This window comes from Pipistrellus kuhlii, unplaced genomic scaffold, assembly GCF_014108245.1.
Source record: "Pipistrellus kuhlii isolate mPipKuh1 unplaced genomic scaffold, mPipKuh1.p scaffold_m20_p_7, whole genome shotgun sequence".
Classification (NCBI taxonomy): Eukaryota; Metazoa; Chordata; class Mammalia; order Chiroptera; family Vespertilionidae; genus Pipistrellus; species Pipistrellus kuhlii.
In genome coordinates, this window is record NW_023425573.1 from 5,392,205 (window position 1) to 5,414,732 (window position 22,528).

Genomic DNA, 22,528 nt, shown 5'->3' on the forward strand with positions numbered 1-22,528 from the left:
TCAGACTATTTCTTCTGAAATCTTAATCCACAGCAACAATTGTTAAAACTCCATGTTGTGTCGAAAGCTACTTAAGATTTTCTTTTGCTTTTTTTATTCTTCTAGCTGAATCAATCTTACTATCTGAGCCTATTCATTGTAAGGATACTTTATTCTTAGAGAACCTGTTCTTTTATGCTTGGTAGCATATTACTTGATCTACCTATAGAGTAGTAATATCTTTAGATTCAGGAAAATGCATTGGCAGACACATTTAAGATGCGGATATGTTTTCCAGACTAGCATTCTATTGTATATAGTATAAAAGTCTGACTGTGCAAATGAGGCTAAAAGCTTTCTTTAAAGTGTAATTTCATTTGCAATTACAGATTAAACAAAAGTTTCTTTGGCCATAACGTGCTGCTTCAGTTCCTTTTGAATTACGTTTATAGCATTTATAACAGTGCATCTTTAAGAAAATGTTTTATGTAATTGTCAATAAATCTGGAACCAAATCCTAAGGAGCCTCCTCTATGGGGAGGCAGCACATTTTAGTGGTTTTATGTGAGAATTCTGGAAAACACATTATTTAGATAAGATCTTAGTCCTACTTCTTAATAGTGTGTAGTACTGTGAAACTCACTCACTGCCTTGTTTTTCTCACCCATAAAAGGAGGGTGCCTTCATGTGGCTCCAGTGTGCTGAGGCTGGAGAAGTGCCCTCACCTGCTCTTCCAGAGGTAGTGCAGGCTGTTGGCCGAGGAGACTAGTTCTCTTCCTGTGACATCTCGTCCTGCAATAGCTAGCTAGAGTGGCCTTAACACATGCCCTTTGGGACTGAGCTGCACGGTGACAAGGAGGAAGCTGCAGACCTCTCAAGGACTAGGCCTGGATCTCAGTCACATCATTTCTGCTGCCCTGTGCAGGTCCAAGCACGTCACGTGGCCAGCCCAGATTCAAGGGGACGGAGAAATAGCTCCACCGATAGAAGGTGGTTGCAGCAAAGGGGAATACATACTACAGGGATGGGAGGGATTTGGCACCATTATGCAGTCTTTCACTTGGGGTCTGTATTGAGGGTTAGGTAATCCCAAATTAAGACATCAGCTGAACCAAGCAATGAGGAGAGAAAAATAGGTCTACCTTAAAGAGTTGTGTTGATATTAATAGGATTACACATTAATAAGAAAAAAATAGGTCTACCTTACAGAGTTGTGTTGATGTTAATAAGAAATGTACCTAGCCCAGTGTCTGGCATATAACTTTTCATCAAATGTGAATGACAACAACAATGATGATAATGGAAGGCAGCTATGCTCACCACTATACCACCAACACCTTAACAATGAAGATAATGGTACAATGATGATGACAGCACTGAGGAACTGAGTCAGTGATGGTTGTGGTGTGGGAAGTGATATGATCAGTATATTTGAAAGATTGACTTAGTTCCTTTTAATAGGACAACATGCTCAGGGAAGAGAATGGAAATACAGATCAATTAGGAGGCTACTACAGTAGTCTGAATGTAAAGTTATAAAGAGTGAATGAAATGGACAGATATAAAGAATATTTCAAAGAAGAAATGAATAGTCTTTTTAACTGACTCAATATGATGAAAGAAAAACTTTAAAGAGATTACAAAGAGGCACAGCAAATTATGACATTGCTTAGTCCACTTTGTAAAATGCCCAAGTCAAGTCTTAATGGTAACTAATACTTACATTATTTAGGGATTACTTAACGGTATAACATGAGCCAAATCTGGCTCTTAGTGTCATCTGGTTAATAATTATGTAAAATCCACTGTAAAGTGGCTGAGTATAACATATGTTCCAGAACCTCAATAAACAAACCTTAAATCATTGCTTTTAACTTGTGTGGTCCTTGATTATTTTTTATAGCCTGAGCTCCTTTATGTGGTGGTGTATTTTTTTCAAGTCACTGGTGAAAGGACAAACATTCCCCATCTTTCTGACCTACTGCAACTGACTGATAGTAGCTGTTGGCTGCCTGAATCCTGCTTGAGGAAGATGTTATCTGGGGTTAGGGGAGGGCCATGATTGATTATTAATGTTTGGCATAAACAAGGAAGGACTAATAACAGACGTACCATATAATTTGCCATTCCTGTACTAAGGCGTCACATCAACATTAACATGTTAAAATGACATTTACTTTCTCTGTTACTTAGAAGGTAATCTATAAATACATAAATGAGAGCAGTGATTTATAGATCACTTGCATATGCAATGCAGGAGTTGCTTAGAAAATAGGAATAATATATTTTTAGTTTCTTAAAGCTTTTAAGGAACACTTTGTAAAGACTATGATTGTCTAATTACCATGCTGCACACCTGAAACTAATACTGAATGTAAACTATATTTGAAAAAACCCACTAAAATTAAAAAAAAAAAGTCTTAGGGAAATGAAGCTAGTGCTAGTTTACATACTGCTTAATATTTTTCTAAAACCATTTGTCAAAATTAATAAAAAAAAAATAGAACACCTGGATAGTTCATAACCATTTTAAAAAATTGATTCTATAATTAAATTCTCACAAGAAAACTTGAGATCATATGACTTCACTGAATTGAACAGTGAATGCTACTGAATGATCTCAAGGAAAATATAATTCAATCCTATGCAAACTTGAAGAAGAGAAATTGAGTCTAGCATACTCTTTATATAAACAGAGATAGTTTTGAAAAGGAAAATTTTAGGTTGTCTCTGTTCTTAACAGATGCCAAAATTCTAAACAAAATGGTAACAACTAAACACAGCAATATGTATAAAAACAACACACGAAATTTGGCAAAGTTGGTTTCATACCAGGGATCTATGATTGGTTTAGCATTGAAAAATAAGCTAGTTTACTACTTAGGTAAAAGTGAGTATGTAGATAAATGGATTCTTTCTAAATAGCACAGAAAATACAATTTGATAATATTGTCTCTTCATGATAAAGAAAACTCTGGAATTGAAAGCAATTGTTTTTCTTTCCCACTCTGGCAATGAGTATAGTATGAATTTGTTCATCCTTATGTGCTCAATAAACAAACCTTAAATCATATACATATAACCTTCTAAGACTATAGCTCCTCTACTGGATGGATGTAGGGGACTCAGGGATGAGGAACTCAGCCTTTCCTTCCAGGAATATGTATGACACCCAAGTAAGTGTCTAGCTTGCTGGGATGAAACCAACAACTGATTTCAAACAGTAATTTTTTAGGAACCCCTCAAATATTTGGAGAATAAATGCATGAATGAACTTTGACTTAAGAAAACATTTGCTTTTCTCCCCACCCCCATCCTTTCTCCTCTTTGGCAAATATCACCTTGTTCTCTATATCTATTGGTCTGCTTTTGTTATATTTATAATTTGTTGTTTTCAGATTTCACAGATAAGTGAAATAATATGGTATTTGTCTGTCTTTGTCTACCTGACAAAGAAAGTAATCTTGCAATGAACATAGGGGTACATGTCTTTTTGAATTAGTGTTTTTATTTTCTTTGGATAAATGCCCAGATGTGGAATTTCTAAATCATATGGCAGTTTTATTTTAGGAGGAATCTCCATACTATTTTACATAATGGCTACACCAATTTACATATATAACCTTTATTATGCTGCTTCTATTGTTGAATCCAAGTTGCTAATACTTTGAGAATTTTTGCATGTATGTTCATTAAGGATATTGTCCTGTAAATCTTTTTTATAATGTCTTTGTCTGGTTTCATATCAGGTTAATGCTGGCTTCAGCAAATGAGTTTGAAAGTGTTTGTTGTCTTCAGTTTTTGGAAATATTTTATGATGTTCTTTAAGTGTTTGGTAGAATTCACCTTTGAAGCTGTCTGGCCCTGGACTTTTATTTGTTGGGAGTTTTATTGCTGCTTCAATTTCATTGCTAATAATTTGTTTAGGTTGTCTATTTTTTTCTCAGTTCAGTCTTAGAAGGTTATATGTATCTAGAAATTTATGTTTTTTCCTAGATTGTTGAATTTGTTGGCATATGATTATAGTATTCTTTAATACTTGTATTTCTATGATGTTGGTTGTAACTTCTTTTTCATTTATTTTGGCTTTTTCTTGATGAGTTTCGCCAAAGTTTTGTCAATTTAACAATTTAGTTTTGTTGATCTTTTCTGTTGTTTTTTTTTAATCCTCACCAGAAGATTTATTTTATTTTTATTTATTATTTTTTTTTTTAGAGAGAGGGAAATGAAGAGAGAGAGACATCTATTGGTTTGCCTCCTGTATGTCCCTGACTGGGTATTGAACTACACTCCAACTAACTGAGCCACAGGGCTATTGTTTTTTAATCTGGAATTCTTCTTGTTTCCTGAGGTAGTCCTTTATAGCTATGATCTTCCCTCTTAGAACTGCTTTTCCCGCATTGAGAAAAAAGTAAGTTTGTTAATCTGAATTTCAAAGGATATCTCCAAAGGCGTGTGTGAAACATCACACTTAATGGTGAACTCCAAAGGCTTTTCCTTTCTGGCTGGGAGTGACACAGGATTCCCACTGTTGTCATTTGTATTCCACCATGTATTGCAAGGAAATCCAGCAGCACAGTTGGACATACAATAAAAGATGTATAGTTTTCAGTGGAAGCATCAAAGTGGTCATTTGTAGGTTGTTTTTTATAGAAAATCTAAGATGATAAACACATGAATTACTTGAATTCATAATCAGTTTATAAAATTATTTTCCAGAAAAAAAAATAAAAAATACCATTAACAATATTATCAAAATTTAGGAAGTACTTTGTACTATGGCTAGCTAGAGGTGCACAAATCTATTACAGAAATAAGACTTGAGAGGAACTAAAGAACATCTAGATAAATGGTAACATTCATAAATAGGAATGCTATATGATACAAGAAGTCAATTCTTTTCATATTGAGTCATCGCTTTAATACATTGCCTATTAAAATCTCAAAAGGTGGTTTTGTGTATTTGTGTGATGGGGTTTTTTGTTTGTTTTGGAATGTGACAAATTCTTAAAAAATTTTTATATGGCAATATAAAAGTTTAAAAGTAGTTGTGACAATGTCAAAGGATATATTGGGAGGACTTGTTCTACCAGATTTTAAAGCTATAGGAGGTAAGACAATGTGGTATTGGTGCAGGGCTAGAGGAGTAACCAGTGAAAGTTCAGAGAGCTTAGAGACAGACCCAGTGTATAATGGACACTTGGTTCAAGACAGATGGTAGCAGAGCAGTGAGGAAAGGGTACTCTCAATGGTGATAAAATACAATAGAATCTCTATCCCTTGCCATATGTAATAATCATCAAGTGGTGGATTATAGAATTAAATATAAAAGGAAACATTAAAAGGCATTTTAGAAGGTACCTCAGAATATATGATGATTTCAAAGTAGGAAAATATTTTAATAAACCATAAAGCTGCAAAATTAACTACATTAAAATGAAGAATTTCTGTTCAAGTTAGTGAAGCATAAGCAGCTACATGGGAAAAGGTATTTGCCACACACATAACCAACATAGAACTCAGTAATAATAATGAAGAACTGCTAAAAACAGAAAAATGTCAATCAGTTTAAAGTGAGCAAAAGATCTGAACATGCCACGTTTGTAAAAGCGAGACTGTCCATTCAACAAATATGAAAAAGTGGCCACCTCGTTGGTTATTTGAAAAACTTCAGGTTAAAAGAACAAGATACCATTTTATACCCAGTAGATGAGAAAAGTATTAAAAATAAGACAAGTATTGGTGTGGATGTAGAGCAGTGGTGACACAGTGCTGGTGGGAGAGTTATTGCCAAACATGTTGGTAAATAGCTTGGTGTTTTCTAGTGAAGTTGAAGATAAACATACTTGTAGTTTAAGAGTATGTCTCTAGAACTATACCCTAGTCATCAGTGTGTGACTTTGTGCATCAGTAGGACATGTATATTAATGTTCAGGGAAGCACTGTTTATAATAGCTTCAAACTGTAAACAACCCAGTTTGAATTACTCATATAACTATAATTATATGAACTTGCATTCATGCTGGAGGCCTAGTGCATGAAATTCGTGCACTCCGGGGCAGTGGTGGGCTTGTCCCTCAGCCCGGACTGTTCCAGTCCGGGAGCCCTCTTGCAGTCTGTTGTGCTCACAGCTATGAGCCTGGTTTCTGGCTGAATGGCGCTCTCCCTGTGGGAGTGCACCAACCACCAGGGGACAGCTCTTGTGTTGAGCATCTGCTCCCTGGTGGTCATTCTGCCGTTCGGTGGATTTACATATTAGCCTTTTATTATATAGGATAATGGAATTGTATATCACAATGTATACAGAAACATGCAACATGGATAAATTCCATTTATAGGCATGCCTTTGTTTTATTGTGCTGCACTTTATTTCATTTTACAGGTGTTGCATTTTTTTTTTTTTAACAAATTGAAGGTAAGGCCCTCCAATAGCAAAAAATAAAAAAAAAATATATATATGACTTGCTGAAAATGGTTAGCATGTTTAGCAATAAAGTACTTTTTAATTAAGGTATATACATTTTTTTTTTTTTGTAGAGATAGTGCTAATGCATACTTAGTAGACTACAGTATAATGTAAATGTAACTTTTACATGCACTGGAAAATAAAAATATTTGTGTGACTCAGTTTATTGTGATACATGCCTTATTGTAGTGGTCTGGAACTGAACCCACTACATAGAAAAAGGTATTTTATTATATATAATATTTCCCAGGTATGCCTGTATATCCTTCCAAAATTAAAAATGTTTATTCAAACAAGTACATATGCACACATGTTCATAACATCACTATCCACAATAACCAAAAGGTGGAAGTAGTCTAAATGTTCATCATTAATTTATAAACAAATAGTGGTTTATACATACATTGGAATATTTTTCAGTCATAAAAGAATGAAATACTAATACATGTTACAGTCTGTATGAACATCAGAGACATTGAGCTAAGTGAAAAAAGTCAGACATAGAAGGTCACATACTGTATAATTCCATTTATAAGAAGTATTCATAATAGATGAATCCATAATGAGAGACTGGTGGTTGCCGGGGCCTGGGGCTATGAGGTGGTAGGGAGAAATTGCTTATTGGGTTAGGAGTTCTACTTTGGAGTGATAAAACATTTTGGAACTAGATAGACATGATGATTGCACAACATTGTAAATTAACTGAAGGCCACTGGATTATTAACTTTAAAATGGTTAATTTTATGTAATGTGAATTTCACTTCAATAAGTTATTTTTTAAATGTGAATTGATATATAAAATAATTAATTGCAGCATTGCCTGTAAAAGCAAAAACTGTAAATAACCCAAATGTTCATCAGTAGGAACTGGCTGAATAGATTCAAGTATCCATACACTGGAATACTATAAGAAAGAATTAGGAAGTGCTATGTGAAAAGGTCTGTATCTTACTAAATGATACATCTTGCAGACCTTTTCACATTCTGCCGTTTGGTGAATTTACATAGTAGCCTTTTATTATATAGGATAATGAAATTGTTTGTATATCACAATGTATACAGAAACATGCAACATGGATAAATTTAAATATCATTAAATTTATGGGAGGAAAAAGCCAAGACATGGAACAGTTCATATGCTACTACAATATTTATGTTAAACTATGGGGGCAAAGGACCCACAACTGAGTAGTGGAATTGGGTATGGTAATTCTGTTTAACTCTTTTGAGGAATCACTAAACTGTTTTTCATGCCAGTTAAATATTTTAAATTCCCATCAGTAGTGTATGAAGTTCCCAAAATTTCTATAACACTTGTTATTCCTTAGCAACACGTGATTTCCTGGGCTTTTATTTTCATTATAGACACACTAGTCTAGTGGGTGTGATGTGGTACCGCATTGTGGTTTCAATTTGCATTTCCCTAGTGACAGTTGATACTAAGCATATTTCCATGTGCTTTTGGCCATTTGAATATTTTGTTTGGAGAAATGTCTGTTCAAGTCCTTTGCTTATTTTTTAATTGTGCTGTTTTGCCTTTTATTAAGATATGAGTTCTTTATATATTCTTGACATTTAAAAAATATTTTCTCCCATTGTTTAGGTTTTCTTTTTAGATTCTGATGTTTTTGATGCACAAGTTTTTAATTCTGATGAAGTCCAATTGTTGTTATTATTTTGTGTGTGTGTGTGTGTGTGTGGTTTTGGTGTCATAACTAAGACTCAATTGCTTAATTCAAGATAGTGAAGATTTACCTGTTTTCTACTAAGATATGTATGGCTGTAAGCCCTTATACTTAAGTCACGGAATCATTTTGAGTTAATTTTTATTTATGGTGTTAGGTAGGAGTTCAACTTCATTTTTTTGCTTCCTAAGGAGTTGTCCTAGCACTCTTTGTTGATAAGATTATTTTCCCTCATTGAATGGTCCTGGCGCCTCTATCATATTTATAAAAGAAAACATTTAAGTCAAGCAGGTCTTTTGATCAAAAAGTACCACAAAGAAAGTGAAAAGAAGCTCAGCCAGAGAGCAACATATAGAACCCAAAATGATTTGTTAACTTTTTAGAGTGTGTAAAGTGAACTTAAAAATCAGTAAGTAAAAGATATCACAATAAAAAAAAACATTTCCCCAAAGAAGAATTTTGAGTCATAAAGTAGGAAAATAATTAACATTATTCTGTCTGTATACATTTTAAACCATAGGTTTTAGTAGTAAATTATATAGGATTACATAGACTTATTTGGAAAAGTTATAAAGAAAATCAAAGAAATAAAATACAGGATAGCAGTTACTCCTGGAAGTGGATAGAAAAGTATGATTAAGGAGGCACATTGAATTAGTGCAGATACAGGTTTAGCTGCATTTGACAAAACCCCAAATAGTGACATAACCAAGATACGAGTTTCTTTCTTTGTCTTGCAACAGACGGAAAACGTTTTCTGCCTGTCGGCTGTTTGAGCATTCCTCTCTCCACCTGGTTGGTGGCTGCCACCACAGCTCCGTCACAGGTCGCCAGGGGAGGGAAGATCACTTCCTGGCCTGCACATGTGACTTCTCTCCATGGCCTTCTGGCTAGAATTTAGTCATTTTTAGAAGAAGAAAGCTTAGCAGATGTGCCCAGCAAAAAACTTAGAAGTTTTGAACAGGGTGACGGCATTTACCAGGAGGAAAGTAGCAGTCTCTTTTACAGGCTTAGTTGGGTGGTATAAAAGGCAAAAGGCATCAAAGTTATTGATACTGTTCTATTTCTTAAAGTAGGATGGTGAGTATAGGTATTTTTAAAAAGTTATTTAATGCCTTTCCTATTTTCTTTTGCATATATGAAATGTTTGTTAATGTTAAAAAATGTAGTGGATATTTTTCAGGATTTTACTTGAATTTTATGCAGCATATGGTATTGTTCACATCCTCTAGACATTTGCATTTTTATTGGCGAGAATCTCCTGGTTTTTCTCTTATTTCTCCATCTATTCCTTTTCAGCCTCCTGGGCTTCCCTTTCTCTGCAGGGGGACAAAAAGGCCTTTTCCTAGATGCCCCTCACTTGTCTCCATAATTATTTAGGATAGTTTCAAATTGGCTAATGGGTTTCCTGGATTTGGAAAAATTTCAAGAGAAAACTAATTATATGGTAAATATTCAGATTTTATTAATTTTTATTTATAATGCTCTAGCCATATATGGAAAAAGGGAGATTAGCACATTTTTTCTTTGTAATTTCAAATAAATGTTCCTTATACCTTTCTGAACTACATGGTAAAAGAGCAAATAATTTTAATCAAAAGTACAAATGCATCTTGTTATGCTAGATATAGCAACTGTTCCCATAAGTTTATACATGTTATATAATTAGAATAAATTTGGAAATGACTCACATTCTTATAATCACGTATCTATCCACATGTATCCAATGTGCTAGACCACTCAGCAAAATGATTGCATTTCCTAGCTTTCCTTGCAGGTAGGGGTGACTATCTGATCTAAGTCATGGCCAAATGGAATGTAAACAGAAGTCATTATGTAATACATTTTAGCATATATTAACAGGAACTGACTTTCTCCAATGAAATAGTCTCAGACATACACACATTTGAAGTTTTATTCATTTCAAATATTTTTTAATCAAATAGGATAAAATTCAGTTGTGTCAACATTCAAGTTTCAACCATAGGTCAGGGATGGTGTCAATTCTGCGAATACAAAACTAAACATTATAGTCGCAACTTTCAAGGAGCTGATGGTCCAGAGGAAATCTAGCTGATTGCTGTGGTAGGATAGATAAGCCCAGTTGCTATGGGAACACAGAGAAAATGTCATTGGGCCAGGAAGTTCAAACTCAAGAGTCAACAAACCTAATAAAAAATGATTCAAAATGGCTAAGGGACTCAGTTATTATAAGCATTTAAATATCAGTTACTTGAAAAAAAATGAATTCTAATGTTATTGTCAAAGATATAGTTACTAGTAAGAGTGAGGAAAGGAACACAAGTGACCTTTATTAATTTTTAAAATATTTTCTCTATTTTATAGATTTTCCCCATTTGTTATAAATTTTATAACCATAAAATTAATTTTAAAATTTAGAGTGGGGCAAAAGTATTTTACAGTTGTTCATATGGAAAATACAACAATAAATAGTAATACAAGAATAAACTGTTTTGTATACTCAAAACTATAAACCTATTTTTGCCCCATCTTGTACTTTTTCATGTAGCAACATAATTTTTTTGATTTAGTAACATGATTTTCTTGAGACTCCTGGACTCAACTCTTTATCTGAAGAAGCTCAAATTCTTGTAACATATTGCATGTTTCCCATGTAGCTTTTTAAATGTTTTATTTTAAAATAAATTTTACTTACACATGTAAAATACTCATAGTACTTCATTGTTGCTCCAGTGAAGGTAGATATTGTCTGTCACTAGAATTTAAGGCAGAGACTCCAGTCTCACTCATTAGTTGTAAGAGGTTGCAAGGAGGAAGCATATCCTCAGTTCTTAATCCTAATCCAGTCCTTGCTCACCATCAGAGTTCTTCCTGGAAACGGACAGTAACCATTTTCTTTTCACCCAAAGTTTCTCAAACTCATTTCTGAGATTTTATAAGATGAAAGACCCATTTTTCCTAGACAATGCTCTTCATTTTGAAAAACTGAAAACGGACTAGTCAAATCCCATCATATTCATGGCCTTACATAACTCCTCCCACTCTAGGTCTCTTCCCCCAATAGAGTCAATAAAAAGGGAAAAAAACCACACACAGTTCTTTCTCTATGGTGACTCAAGCCAGGACTTCTTCCTCTGATATTGTATTATAACTATTATGTTCTCTTTGGTTCAGTTTTCAAGAAAAAAAATGAGGTCTTTAAATTATTTTTTCCCCTTGCAGACTTTGCCTTCAAAAGAAACAACATTTTTAAATACTGTGCAAATGCCTTGCCTGCAGTCAGCTTCAACTTGGAGTAGCTGTGAACACAATTCAGAGTCTCAAATATTAAGCGAACATGTATCGGAGTTAGACGACTCTTTCCATCCTGTTCTGTCACTGCCATCTGGTAAGCCTCTTTACAACAAAATTTCTAAAGAATATTTTCTATGGTGAAATCTAATCCTGTAAATAAAATGAATCTATAAAAGGAATCAATAGGGTTTAATCTTTGTAAAAGATTCATTTTGTGATTCATAATAATAGTAAAACAAGTAATGCAAAAGTTGACTTTTTCATAAAAGACTGCAGCTGATTCATAGTGGTTTTTCCTTCAAGCAATGAAATGCAAAGGTTGTGGGAGTGGAATGGAGGGATCTTAAAAAGAATCAGTCAGGTTTGGCTGTATGTTTATTAAAGACTTCCAGGTACATTTGTTTTCATGTGAATATTTATGTCCTATTTTAGTTGTTCATCATTAGCATTTGCTTATTCAAGACATACAGCCAGTAATTCCAAAATACTATTAATTTTTTTGAAGCGTATTCTGCTACTTCTGTAAGTTGTGGCTTTTTAAACCTTTGCTTATTTTTCTAAAGCTTTGTGTTGTTTATAGGAAGAAAGCAATGTTACTGAACCTGTATGAGTGATGTTCACTAAAATGTTTTTTTTTAAACTTTATTTTTCCAGATGTGCCTCTTCATTTTCACTTTGAAACATTGTTGAAAACAACTGAAGTAAAAGGAGATCCTGCTGAAAATAAATTTGTAGGAGACTGTATCATATCTCCATCCCCTGGTATGTTACTTACAAATCTTGTACTTTCTATATATCTTTTATATACTTACTTTTGCTTTAGAAGGAAATAAAATTTAACAAAGGAATAAATGTAAATTCTTAATTTTTAATATCTACTTTTCACAAGTAAGACACACACATACACATAAGAAAATACACTGGAGTAACCCTAACAAGAAATGTGGTACTTATTGAAAGAAAATTATGAAATATTATTAATAAATATTGAAGGGAATTTAAATAAATGTGGATAAATAGCATTCCTGGATAGTAAGATTAATAAGGATATCATATTAGTTCTCCCTGTTAGTTTAAATGTAACTTGGAGTTCTAATACAAATTGTTTAACTTAACCAAATAACTGTGAAGCCCATTGGGAAGAATAAATGAGGATATAGAAAAGGAATTGCTGGAAAAGTGTTGAGAAAAGCTAGCACAACCGTATATGGAAATATGACAGAAACTTACAATAGTTTAGTAGATTCTGTTTGTCTTACATTTAAGGAAGCCAACTAACAGCTCATACTTTATTATATAAGAAAAGAGAACATGGAGCCTCTTCATTGAAGAGGATTGTTAGTCTTTTGGGGAAAACTGCACAGACATTTCACACCATATATCAGAATAAATTCTAGCTGTTTCAAGAATTTTAAATAACTAAAATTATAAAACTTAAAAAATTAGAATGAAATGTTTTGAGTACTCTGACTAAAGGTGGAAACATTATGCTCGGAAGGAATCAGAAAAAACACGTTTTCACTATCTGCAAAGCTAAAATCACAATGTCAGAAAGTCATATAAAATGTTTTACTTCTAAAAGAAATTATTTCCAGAGTAAAGAGTCATCTACTTCAAAAGCTCAAGAACCGACTGAATGCCTGTTGGAATTGAAGTTTGAAGGTAGTAGATTTTAAAATAAATTTCTATCGATAAAACCTGGTAGCTTTTACAAGTACCCGTAATAAGAGTCAGACTATGTAAAGGAATTTTAACCTAGACACACTGGCAATGAAAATATAACATATCTAGGATTAAACTTAACAAGGACTTCCTAAGGAAAACATCAATTTACTGAGGAACATGAGTATGTGCCTATTATGAAGAGAAATATCCCATTCCTATCAATACTGTTTTAAATAACTTAAGATGTCATTTTCCCTAAAATTAATTTATATGTAGTTCTAAACAGAATTACAGAGGTGGTATTCTTTTGAAAGTTTTTTTGAAGTTTATCTGAGAGTGAATACTGAATAGCCAGTAAAAATTTTAGAAAATAAGGTATTAGATAACAAAATGTATTATAATCAGAACAAGGAATTTATATAAGGGGCTTAGAGACAGCCCAAAGGGTTTATTATACAACTATAGGCCCGGTGCATAAATTCATGCACGGGCGGGAGGGAGGTAAGGGGGGGGATTTCTCAGCCCAGTCTGTGCCCTCTCAGTCTGGGACCCCACAGCTTTGGCCTGATCCTTCCCTTCAGAGATGGGCTTAAGCCAGCAGTCAGGCATCCTCTCAGTCTGGGACCACTCACTCCTTACCACTGCTGCTAGCTCACCAGCCATGAGCCTGGCTTCTAGCTGAGCAGTGCTCCCTCTGTGGTAGTGCACTGACCACCAGGGAGCAGCTCCTGCATTGCACATCTGCTCCCTACTGGTCAGCGCTCACCATGGCAACGGGTTGTTCCACCAGCTGTTGCGCCTTTCAGTTGATTTGCATATATGGGTTTTATTATATAGGATATGATGGTATTTCCTATCAGTGTGGACAGGATGGCCTAGTCAATAAGCAATGATAAGCAATTCTTAGGATTTCTTATATGCTAGTACTGGTTGGAGGGCTTTATATTTGTTAGCTTTAATCTGTACAACCCTGTAAAGGAAGCATTATTTTTCTCCACGACTAACTTTCCCCAGATCACACGTGAGTAGTGGTAAAGCCAGGATTCAAATCCAAGCAGTCTGGCTCAGAGCACATGCTTTAACCAACTCAGTTTCTTCTGTAATTAGTGGCATTGAATGATGACTTTTGGGAAAAGATAAAATGAAATCTCTGCCTTACACAGCACATTAAAACAAATTTAAGATGGATAAACATTAAAAAACTGTCTTATGAGTTAGAAACACTAAGTGTATTCAGTGACTGCTTATGTGCCAGACAACTCCGTACTGTTTGCCATAGTGGCTGCACCAGTCTGCATCCCCACTTGCAATGTATTATACTAGGCTTCTCTTCTCCACATCCTTGTTAACATTTGTTTGTTGATAATAGCCATTCTGACAGGTGTGAGGTGATTTTTTTAATTTGCATCTCTCAGATGATTAGTGATTGCATTTTTAGAGTGCTGTGCCATCTTGAAGAACCCATTACTGTTGATAGGCCATGCTTTTTTTTTCAATGTTGATGAGACTTTGGTGCTTTAACCTACATACTGCTTTTCCCATTTATTTACACATTTCCAAATCCTTCAAGAAAAGCAGCAAACTGGATCAATCTAGCACTGGAAATATGACAATCATCATGAAGTAAACATTTACTCAATATGTATCATATCAGATATTCCTCTAATGCCTATTATCTCTATTTGACAGATAAAGCAGCTAAGGCACAGAGATACTGACAAAGATTTAGAGAATGCATTTTTTTAAATAGTGAAAAGAATGATGGTAGCACTGAAAGGTTGATGAAATCTGTTCATGTTTTTAAGAGGTTCCAGGCTATTGTGATTCTGTAAAATCTTACTTAGTCCTGAATTATTTCCAGATGTATGGGTAAGCAGAAACTTAAAAATAACTTTTATATTTAACCAATATTTACAGAATCCTTTCAATAACATTTTGTACTTTAGAAGACTTTGAGAACAGATCACTTTCATTTTTATCCTCTTCAAATAATGGAACAACTATTGGATAATTCCTGAGGATGTATTTCTTATTTTCAGTTTATGAGTATTATATCTTGGTATCTAAGTATTTGTTATATGCAAATTTAAATGATATCAATATCATTAAGTAGAAACACTAATGTTCATTATCTGTATTAAGGAACTAAATTTGCACATTTTCTTTCTTTCCTTTTTTTTTTTTAGTATATAATTCTTCTCTGAGTCAATGGAGAAATGGATATTCCCCTACATGCAAGCCTCAAATAAGGCCAGAAACTTCTGCACAGCTGTTACAGGGGAGAAAGAAAAGACACTTGAGTGAAACAGCATTAGGTAGGTTAAAAGGAGGTTAGTACTAAAAACTGAAAATAAATTCTGATCTCAAAAAAAAAAAAAATCCCTGCTTCATGGGAGTTTATAATCCAATAGCCATGAATTATATAAAACATTCATGGTCCTATGAACATTAAACAGCACATTAATTTATCAATTCAAAATTGTGGATTGTGCATCCAACACTTTATGGCAAGTAAGACTTTCCTTCCTTCCTGTCTAGAGCTATCTATTAACTATCATTCTAGACATGATTTAGTCTCAAAGATTGTGTTCTGGATTAAAATTATGTCAGTGCAAGGCTGACATAGGATTTTATCACCATTTCTGGTACCTACTGTGGTGTCAATTCTCACTGAAGCTTCCTCAGAATTTTGAGAAATCATGTTTTTTAGTGCCTTGATAAATGGATATTCTCCTACATGCAAGCCTCAAATAAAATTATGAAATAACTTAGCCTTTGAGGAATGTTCAGACATGTGTACAGGAAAACTTGCATCTCTTAATAAGATATATTATAAAATACAAATTACCTAAGATATAAAAGTTTTAAGATATAAAAGTTTCATTTGGATTGATGGAAACACAGGGATATAAGAACAAGTATGATACAATATTACTAAGAAGTAGATAACTCTTAAAGTGCATGACACCTGTACTAATTTTAATGTGGATAGTGATTTGAAGAAACTACGAAAAGGACATTTTTTAACAAGTGGAAAAATGTAAATATGGACAGATTTTACATTACACAGGAAATTATTTTTTGAGATCCAAACTAAAGTAAAATAAACAAAGGCAGTATATAAATGAATAAATTATATATAGGGAACCAAAACAAGTGGAAAACAGATTTGTGAGACACAGAAAGAATATTAAAAAAAGTAAACTTATCCTGAGAAAAGAAAAATTTCATAAAAACAGGATGCTATAAAAAAGAGAAAAAAAACTTTTACAATTTAGTTGGTACTTTGAACATAGAACATTTTTCAAAAATTAATGGTCAGGAGATCAAACTAAAGAAATCTCCCAAAAAATAGAAAAATGTATAAAACTGTCATTACACCAGCAAAGGAAAATAATCAGGACTGTGGCAGAAAATTGAAATAATTGTGGGTAAAATTTTTCCATTTTTTTTCCCCGATAGGAATTTAAAAAATAATAAAAACCAATAAACAGAAATAACATGTTACCTGAGGAACATAAGTCATGTTAATGTTTGACATGCTCAATGGTTTTTCCCATGGCAGGAGAAAGAAGTCCATTTGAAGAATTTGCTTTCCAATGCACAGAACCAGGATCCCACAGCAATTTTGCTGCAGTTGCTAATGCCAACGTTACATCAAGAACCCAGAATTCAACACAAGTAGGTTTTTGAACACTGAACTCTAAAACTGCTTTATAGATTTGGAAAAAAAAAAAAGTTTATTAATGGCCTTATTTACGCACATATTAGCATTAGAACTATATCAGAAAACAATAAATTTGATTATACTTTTTTAGTAGGAAACCAATTGTTCATTAATCCTTGGTTATGGCTTTTGTTAGAAACAAACTTTTATCAGAAGCATCACTACTCCTTAACATGAAGATAAATATAATTTTACTAGTAAGAACCCAGCACTTATGTTACTTTGCTGTTTATCTGGTCAGAGAGTGAAGGTCAAAAGGTGGGCTGGAGGTCCTGGCTGGTGTGGCTCAGCCCATGCACCCAGATTGGCCAGTTAGGATGCATGCGTGGGTTGCAGGCTTAATCCCCAGTAAAGGACGTGCAGGAAGCAGCGGATATTTCTCTCTAAAATCAATAAAAACTTTTTTAAATAAAAAAAGTGAGATGGATTAGAAAAAAGTGCTAAACTTGGGGAAAATACATTAAGATTGTAAATGGTATTTACTAAATGACTCACCAAGTATTTCATAGAAATACTTCATATCCCAGTCTTTCACAATAAAAAGTGAGCTTGCTGCCAGGCCTGTGTGCTCGGTGATTGAGCATCAAACTATCAACTAGGAGAGCACGATTAGATTCCTGGTCAGGGCACATGCGGGGCTTGTGGGGCTCAATCCCCAGTGGAGGGAGAGCAGGAAGCAGCCACTTATAATCGATGATTCTCTCTCATCATTGATGTTGCTGTCTCTCCCTCTCCCTCTCCCTCTCCTCTGTGAAATCAATTTTTAAAGAAGTTCAATCATCTCACTGACATTTCAGGTGCTTCATACGATAGGAGTTTTGCATTTCAGGGCATTTCTAATTGTTATGGTCATAAACGTAAGTTTGTAATGTGTGCACACACAAATGTATACTGCATACCCACCAAAAAATACAAAGACTGTCTGGGTTATAGAAGACAAGTATGTTTTCTTGCCTTTTCAACATTTTATAGTCAGATTTTTAATGATGTATTTATAAAACAATATATAGGTATATACTGGTGTAAAACTACTATAATCTTATTTTGCTGCAGAATACTGCACGACGGAGACTGAGAAGTGAGAGTTCTTATGACATAGATAATATTGTGATTCCCATGTCATTAGTGGCCCCAGCTAAGTTAGAGAAACTCCAATATAAGGAAATACTTACTCCAAGGTATGTATACTTGTGTCCATTTTATTTCTTCCTTCCTTTCCTTGAATAACTTAAATTTTCAGAGTGAAGCTAAAACTTTAATAAAAAGATGCTGCTTTTCCCCTTCTTCCCACTTCCTTAACCATAGAGGAGAAATGGAGAAAATTTTATATTACTTTGCTGAAAAAAAGTGCCACAAGTTTCCTTCTCAGTTTCTATAAACGAGAATTCCTAAGACTGACTTACTCTGAAATGGTCTTTTTTTTTTTTTTTTAATTTCAGTATTTAGTTATCTATTACGTATATGGCACTAAAATGTATTTTAGGTATGCAAACAATTATACTTGAATTAATAATTGCTCTTTAAAATGGAGGTTTGCACAGGGTTGCAAAATGAGTCCAAAGAAAGCAAGTATACCTTGCATGGGGTAGTCACACTGTAAGACAGTAACGCCTGTGACAACAAACGTGCCAAGTCAGCAATAAACACATTAAACAGAAAGGTGGCTGGGAACACGTCATGGAGGAGGGGGCCTGCTCACACAGGGAGACCCCAGCAAAGGCCACAGACACCTGGGCATGGCTCAGCCGGCAGACAGGCCTGGTGGAGGCCAATAAAGGAAATCAGTGTCAGAAGAGAACTTGGAACCAGATTGTGGAGGTCCTAAAAATGCTTCCTGCTGACGGCCAAGTGAGTCCATTTCTTTTAGCGATGATGCAAGCAGTTTCTTAAGAATATGAATCTGGCACTAGTAGAGATAGAAGAGGCTGGAAACAGAGGCATGAGCTGGTGACAACTCCCATAATTCCTACTGCTCTCTATTCCAGCTCATTTCTCATTCTCTCAATGAGCATTCCTACAGAGAATTTTGATATATTCTACATAAGAGATAACATTATTTGTGGTTATGTTCTATAGCAACGATTTTCAACTTATGTGATAGGCTAGAGCTGATGGTTGAGCTGGTTGTTTAATATTGAGGAATTTTGTGATGCAGTTATTAAACTCAAAAGAAACCAAGATGGAAGTCTTCACACACAGAATTGGCAAATACCCACAGATCAGGGTGTTGTTTTTTTTTTTTTGTGTGTGTGTGTGTGTTTATTGATAATTGCTGACACAGAACTGTTGGACACTGATTTGTATCTTCTACAGCTGGAGGATGGTTGTTCTTCAGCCTCTGGATGAATATCATGTAGATGAAGAAGAGGTAAGTTTCCTTTCACTGATAGGATAACTGTATTTTATACATTATGAAGTCTAATTTGAGGCTTATTTCTATTTATGAAAACTAAGTTCTTCATTAAGGATATTTTTATTATCAAATGTTCTTATACAAATAGAAACTATACCGTTTGCCTCCATGAGTTGTTAAAATATTGAATTTATGTGAATCTTTACATTCATTCCCTGTATTGTCTGTCATATTTTCTTGCACGAGATTTAATCTTAATATTCTGGCCCACCATATTCAAAGTCTTGGAACAAAAAGGTTGGAATTTGGAAATGTTGGACTTTAGAAAAATAATGTAGTACATACATCATGTAATACATGCAAGGGGTCTAGGACAATTCTCACAATCAAATATTAATGTTCTTATAATGAAGTATCTATAAGGAAGTAGAACAGCCTCACACCATGAGATAGATATCTATGTCACCAAATGAATTATGAAAACTTGGGGTTGTCTTGTTTTTCAGATTTTTTTGAATTGCAGGAAAGGGATTGTGTATCTATATGAGTAAAACATTAACCAAAGGGAATTAGAAAGTGATACAAAAACAGTGTATTATGTAAAAGACATTTTGTTTCTGTAAATGTTCCTATGACCACTGATTCTGTTTTTAAACTACCAAAATTTACTTTTTAATGCCCTTCTCATCTTTAATGCACTCTTCCCTAGTTCAGTATGATCCTAGCCAGGACACTCATATTCTTTATAACCAAAGTCTTAAAACTCCAGGTAAGTCATTAAGTTAATTCTCATTTATCTCAGACAATCAGTTTTACTTTTCTGTGATAGTAACATATTCCTAGAACAGTATACTACATATTGTGCAGTCAGTACAAACTTTTGAGTAAATAGAACATTGAGAATATTGTATGTAAAAAGAAAGCCCTATGAACTTTGTAATCTACCTGACATAGTATTCAAATGTGACCCAATAATAATTAAAAAAAAAAGTTAAAAAAAAAATCTTAACTCTCTCTTTTTAGGAATTTGAAGCTCATCTCCTAACATTTGTTCTCTTGACTCATGAGAAATTGACAACCTGGTCGTATATTTCAAAATGTTTCTGATAAAAGCCAAACTTTTTTATTTCTAATTCCAGATAGAAGATCTTTCTGATGAAGTCTTCTCTCTAAGACACAAAAGATATGAAGCAAGAGAGCAAGCCAGATGGTCACTATGGGAACAAAGCAAGTGGCACAGAAGAAACAGCAGGTAGATGTTTACATTTAAAACCCAAAGCCATGGAATCCACAAAAACTCTGTATCAACAATGATGGAGGTCACTAAAAAGGAAAGATACCATTTAACCTTAGGTATTTGTACACTAGAAGAGAAACACTGAATATACTGAGCTTACACTCAATATATTTGGGTTCATACATAGTGATGAAATGAGTTTCTGTACTTCATTCTAATGCTCACAGTTAGCCTCAGGGATAGATTTAACTGAGCAAATAATGTGATAATTCTTCTAGATAAAGGAGATTATTTCAACGTACTGTATCACTAGGGATTGGAATTGGGTAAAATCCTATCTAGTCTAAAAGTAAAATAGTTTAAAATACTTTGAACATGACTTTGAGGGAAGGTCGGGATAAATCCTAAAAATACAATTAGGATTTATTTATTTGGGGGGCAGAAATATTTTTGTAAAAAAAAAGCTACCTAGTTAAATTGACTTGGATTGCTCATAAAATATTTATTCAAAAAATAAATATTTGCTTAATTTTCTTGCTAGAGCTTACAGTAAAAACGTTGAAGGACAGGACTTACTTCTGAAGGAATACCCTACTGACTTTAGCAGTCATCAGCAAGGTGCTGCCGAAAGTCCACAGAGCCAGGATCTGAGTGCACAGGGCTCACCTTCAGCAAACGAAAGCCAAGAAACCAAGGTAAGTGGAACCACAGCACCTTTAAGTTGCCTTTTATCCTTTTTAAAACCTGTTTGTAAAAACTGCTGGTTGCACATTAAGCATTCACCATTCCATAACAAATTCAGTATGATAATCTGGAATAGAATGCTAGCTACAAATAAGATCTGTACTCCAACAATCAGTTCTGTTACTATATAACTCTTATCTTTCTTATGGAACACTAGAGTCCCCATACACTAAATTCATGCACTCGGGGGGGGGGGGGGGGGGGGAAGAGAGGGGGGGGCAGGTCCTGTGCCCTCTTGCATCCAAATCCTCGGGGGATGTCCAACTGATGGCTGTCAGTCGGCCATCCTTAGCCTGGACAGGGGAGAGGCTCCCGCCACTGCTGCTGCACTTGCCAGCCAGGAGCCCAGCTTCTGGCGGAGTGGCACTCCCCGTTGGAGCACACTGACCACCAGGGGGCAGCTCCTGCATTGAGCGTCTGCCCTCCTGTTGGTCAGTGTGCATCATAACGACCAGTTGTTCCACTGTTCGGTCAATTTGCATATTAGTCTTTTATTGTATAGGAAATCAATAATCCCACCTATCGAACTTCCATTACAAAACGCATCTGAGTGAAGAGAACGCACTAGCCCAGAGTAAACATTAGCCACTATTTCTCTTTTGTCTCCCCATCCCCACAGACGGAGGCCTAACCTCACGGAGACTGTTTTTAACACTGCATAGAGCTCTCCACCTTTATTCACACGTAGGTGTTGGAAAAGAAGAACCATATCTAGAATGGAGACTATAGAGATTAACAGGCAAGTTGTCTGTAACGATGGGATACACATGCAGACAGTGAGTGTAGAAGTAGATCAAAGGGGTTTCTCAAAGCGCCCTCGGCTGCACATGAGATCAGAGCCCCAGGCAGCTTCCTCTTCAAGGAGGAGGCAGAGGAGACGAGTAAGTCCCCGAGGGCTCTAACAGTTCGCAGTATGTTCCATTTTGAGTTCCTACTTAAATTCAATGAAAAATTGTACATTTAAGTACTAAAGAATACCACAATAGTTATTACAAAGTTAACCTTTACAGCTTACTTAATACGTTAACTTAAAACAAATTAGTTGAAACTTAACTGAACATGTTTTCTCTTTCAGTCTTTGTGGTGGGAACGACGGGCTTTTCCGCTGAAGGATGAAGACACAGAAGCCTTATTATGCCAAGATGGGAAAAAAGATCAGACTGAAAGAACAAGTCCTGCTCTCAGTGGTGAAGACTTCTGGACCAGTGCACCAGAGGACGGAATGGAAGAGTATAAAACCTATGCTGTAGGACTTACGTTAAAAAAAAAATAGACGACAAGTAACAGGTTAAGAAAATGATAGAACTAAATGGAAAACAGGAGAAAAAATAAGCCCCTCCAGCCACAATTCCAGAGTAAGAGCATATAGTAATCTTTATGCTCTTTATGCAACCAC

General features: G+C 34.7%; 1 protein-coding gene and 1 long non-coding RNA gene across 9 annotated transcripts in view; one reads left to right on the top strand and one right to left on the bottom strand.

Annotated features, from left to right (window-relative positions):
* The window catches only part of KANSL1L (KAT8 regulatory NSL complex subunit 1 like), a 77,553-nt gene extending 55,129 nt beyond the window's left edge, over positions 1-22,424 (top strand). For 2 of the 8 annotated variants that reach the window (XM_036420745.2, XM_036420755.2), the window contains 9 exons: positions 11,335-11,500; positions 12,061-12,168; positions 15,258-15,401; positions 16,637-16,752; positions 17,852-17,976; positions 19,112-19,166; positions 20,291-20,403; positions 20,930-21,083; positions 22,208-22,424. In XM_036420745.2, coding sequence (XP_036276638.1) covers positions 11,335-11,500; positions 12,061-12,168; positions 15,258-15,401; positions 16,637-16,752; positions 17,852-17,976; positions 19,112-19,166; positions 20,291-20,403; positions 20,930-21,083; positions 22,208-22,405 — 1,179 coding nt within the window. In that variant the 3' untranslated portion in view covers positions 22,406-22,424. Of the gene's footprint in view, positions 1-11,334; positions 11,501-12,060; positions 12,169-15,257; positions 15,402-16,636; positions 16,753-17,851; positions 17,977-19,111; positions 19,167-20,288; positions 20,404-20,929; positions 21,084-22,207 lie in introns of those variants that run through there. The other 6 variants (XM_036420746.2, XM_036420747.2, XM_036420748.2 and 3 more) reach the window with 6 other exon arrangements.
* On the bottom strand, positions 9,230-22,305 carry LOC118709028. Its single transcript, XR_004984808.2, has 2 exons — positions 22,187-22,305; positions 9,230-10,136 (listed from the first exon to the last, which is right to left on the bottom strand). It is a non-coding gene; the product is annotated as an uncharacterized LOC118709028 (long non-coding RNA).
* Positions 22,425-22,528: the final 104 nt, after the last annotated feature.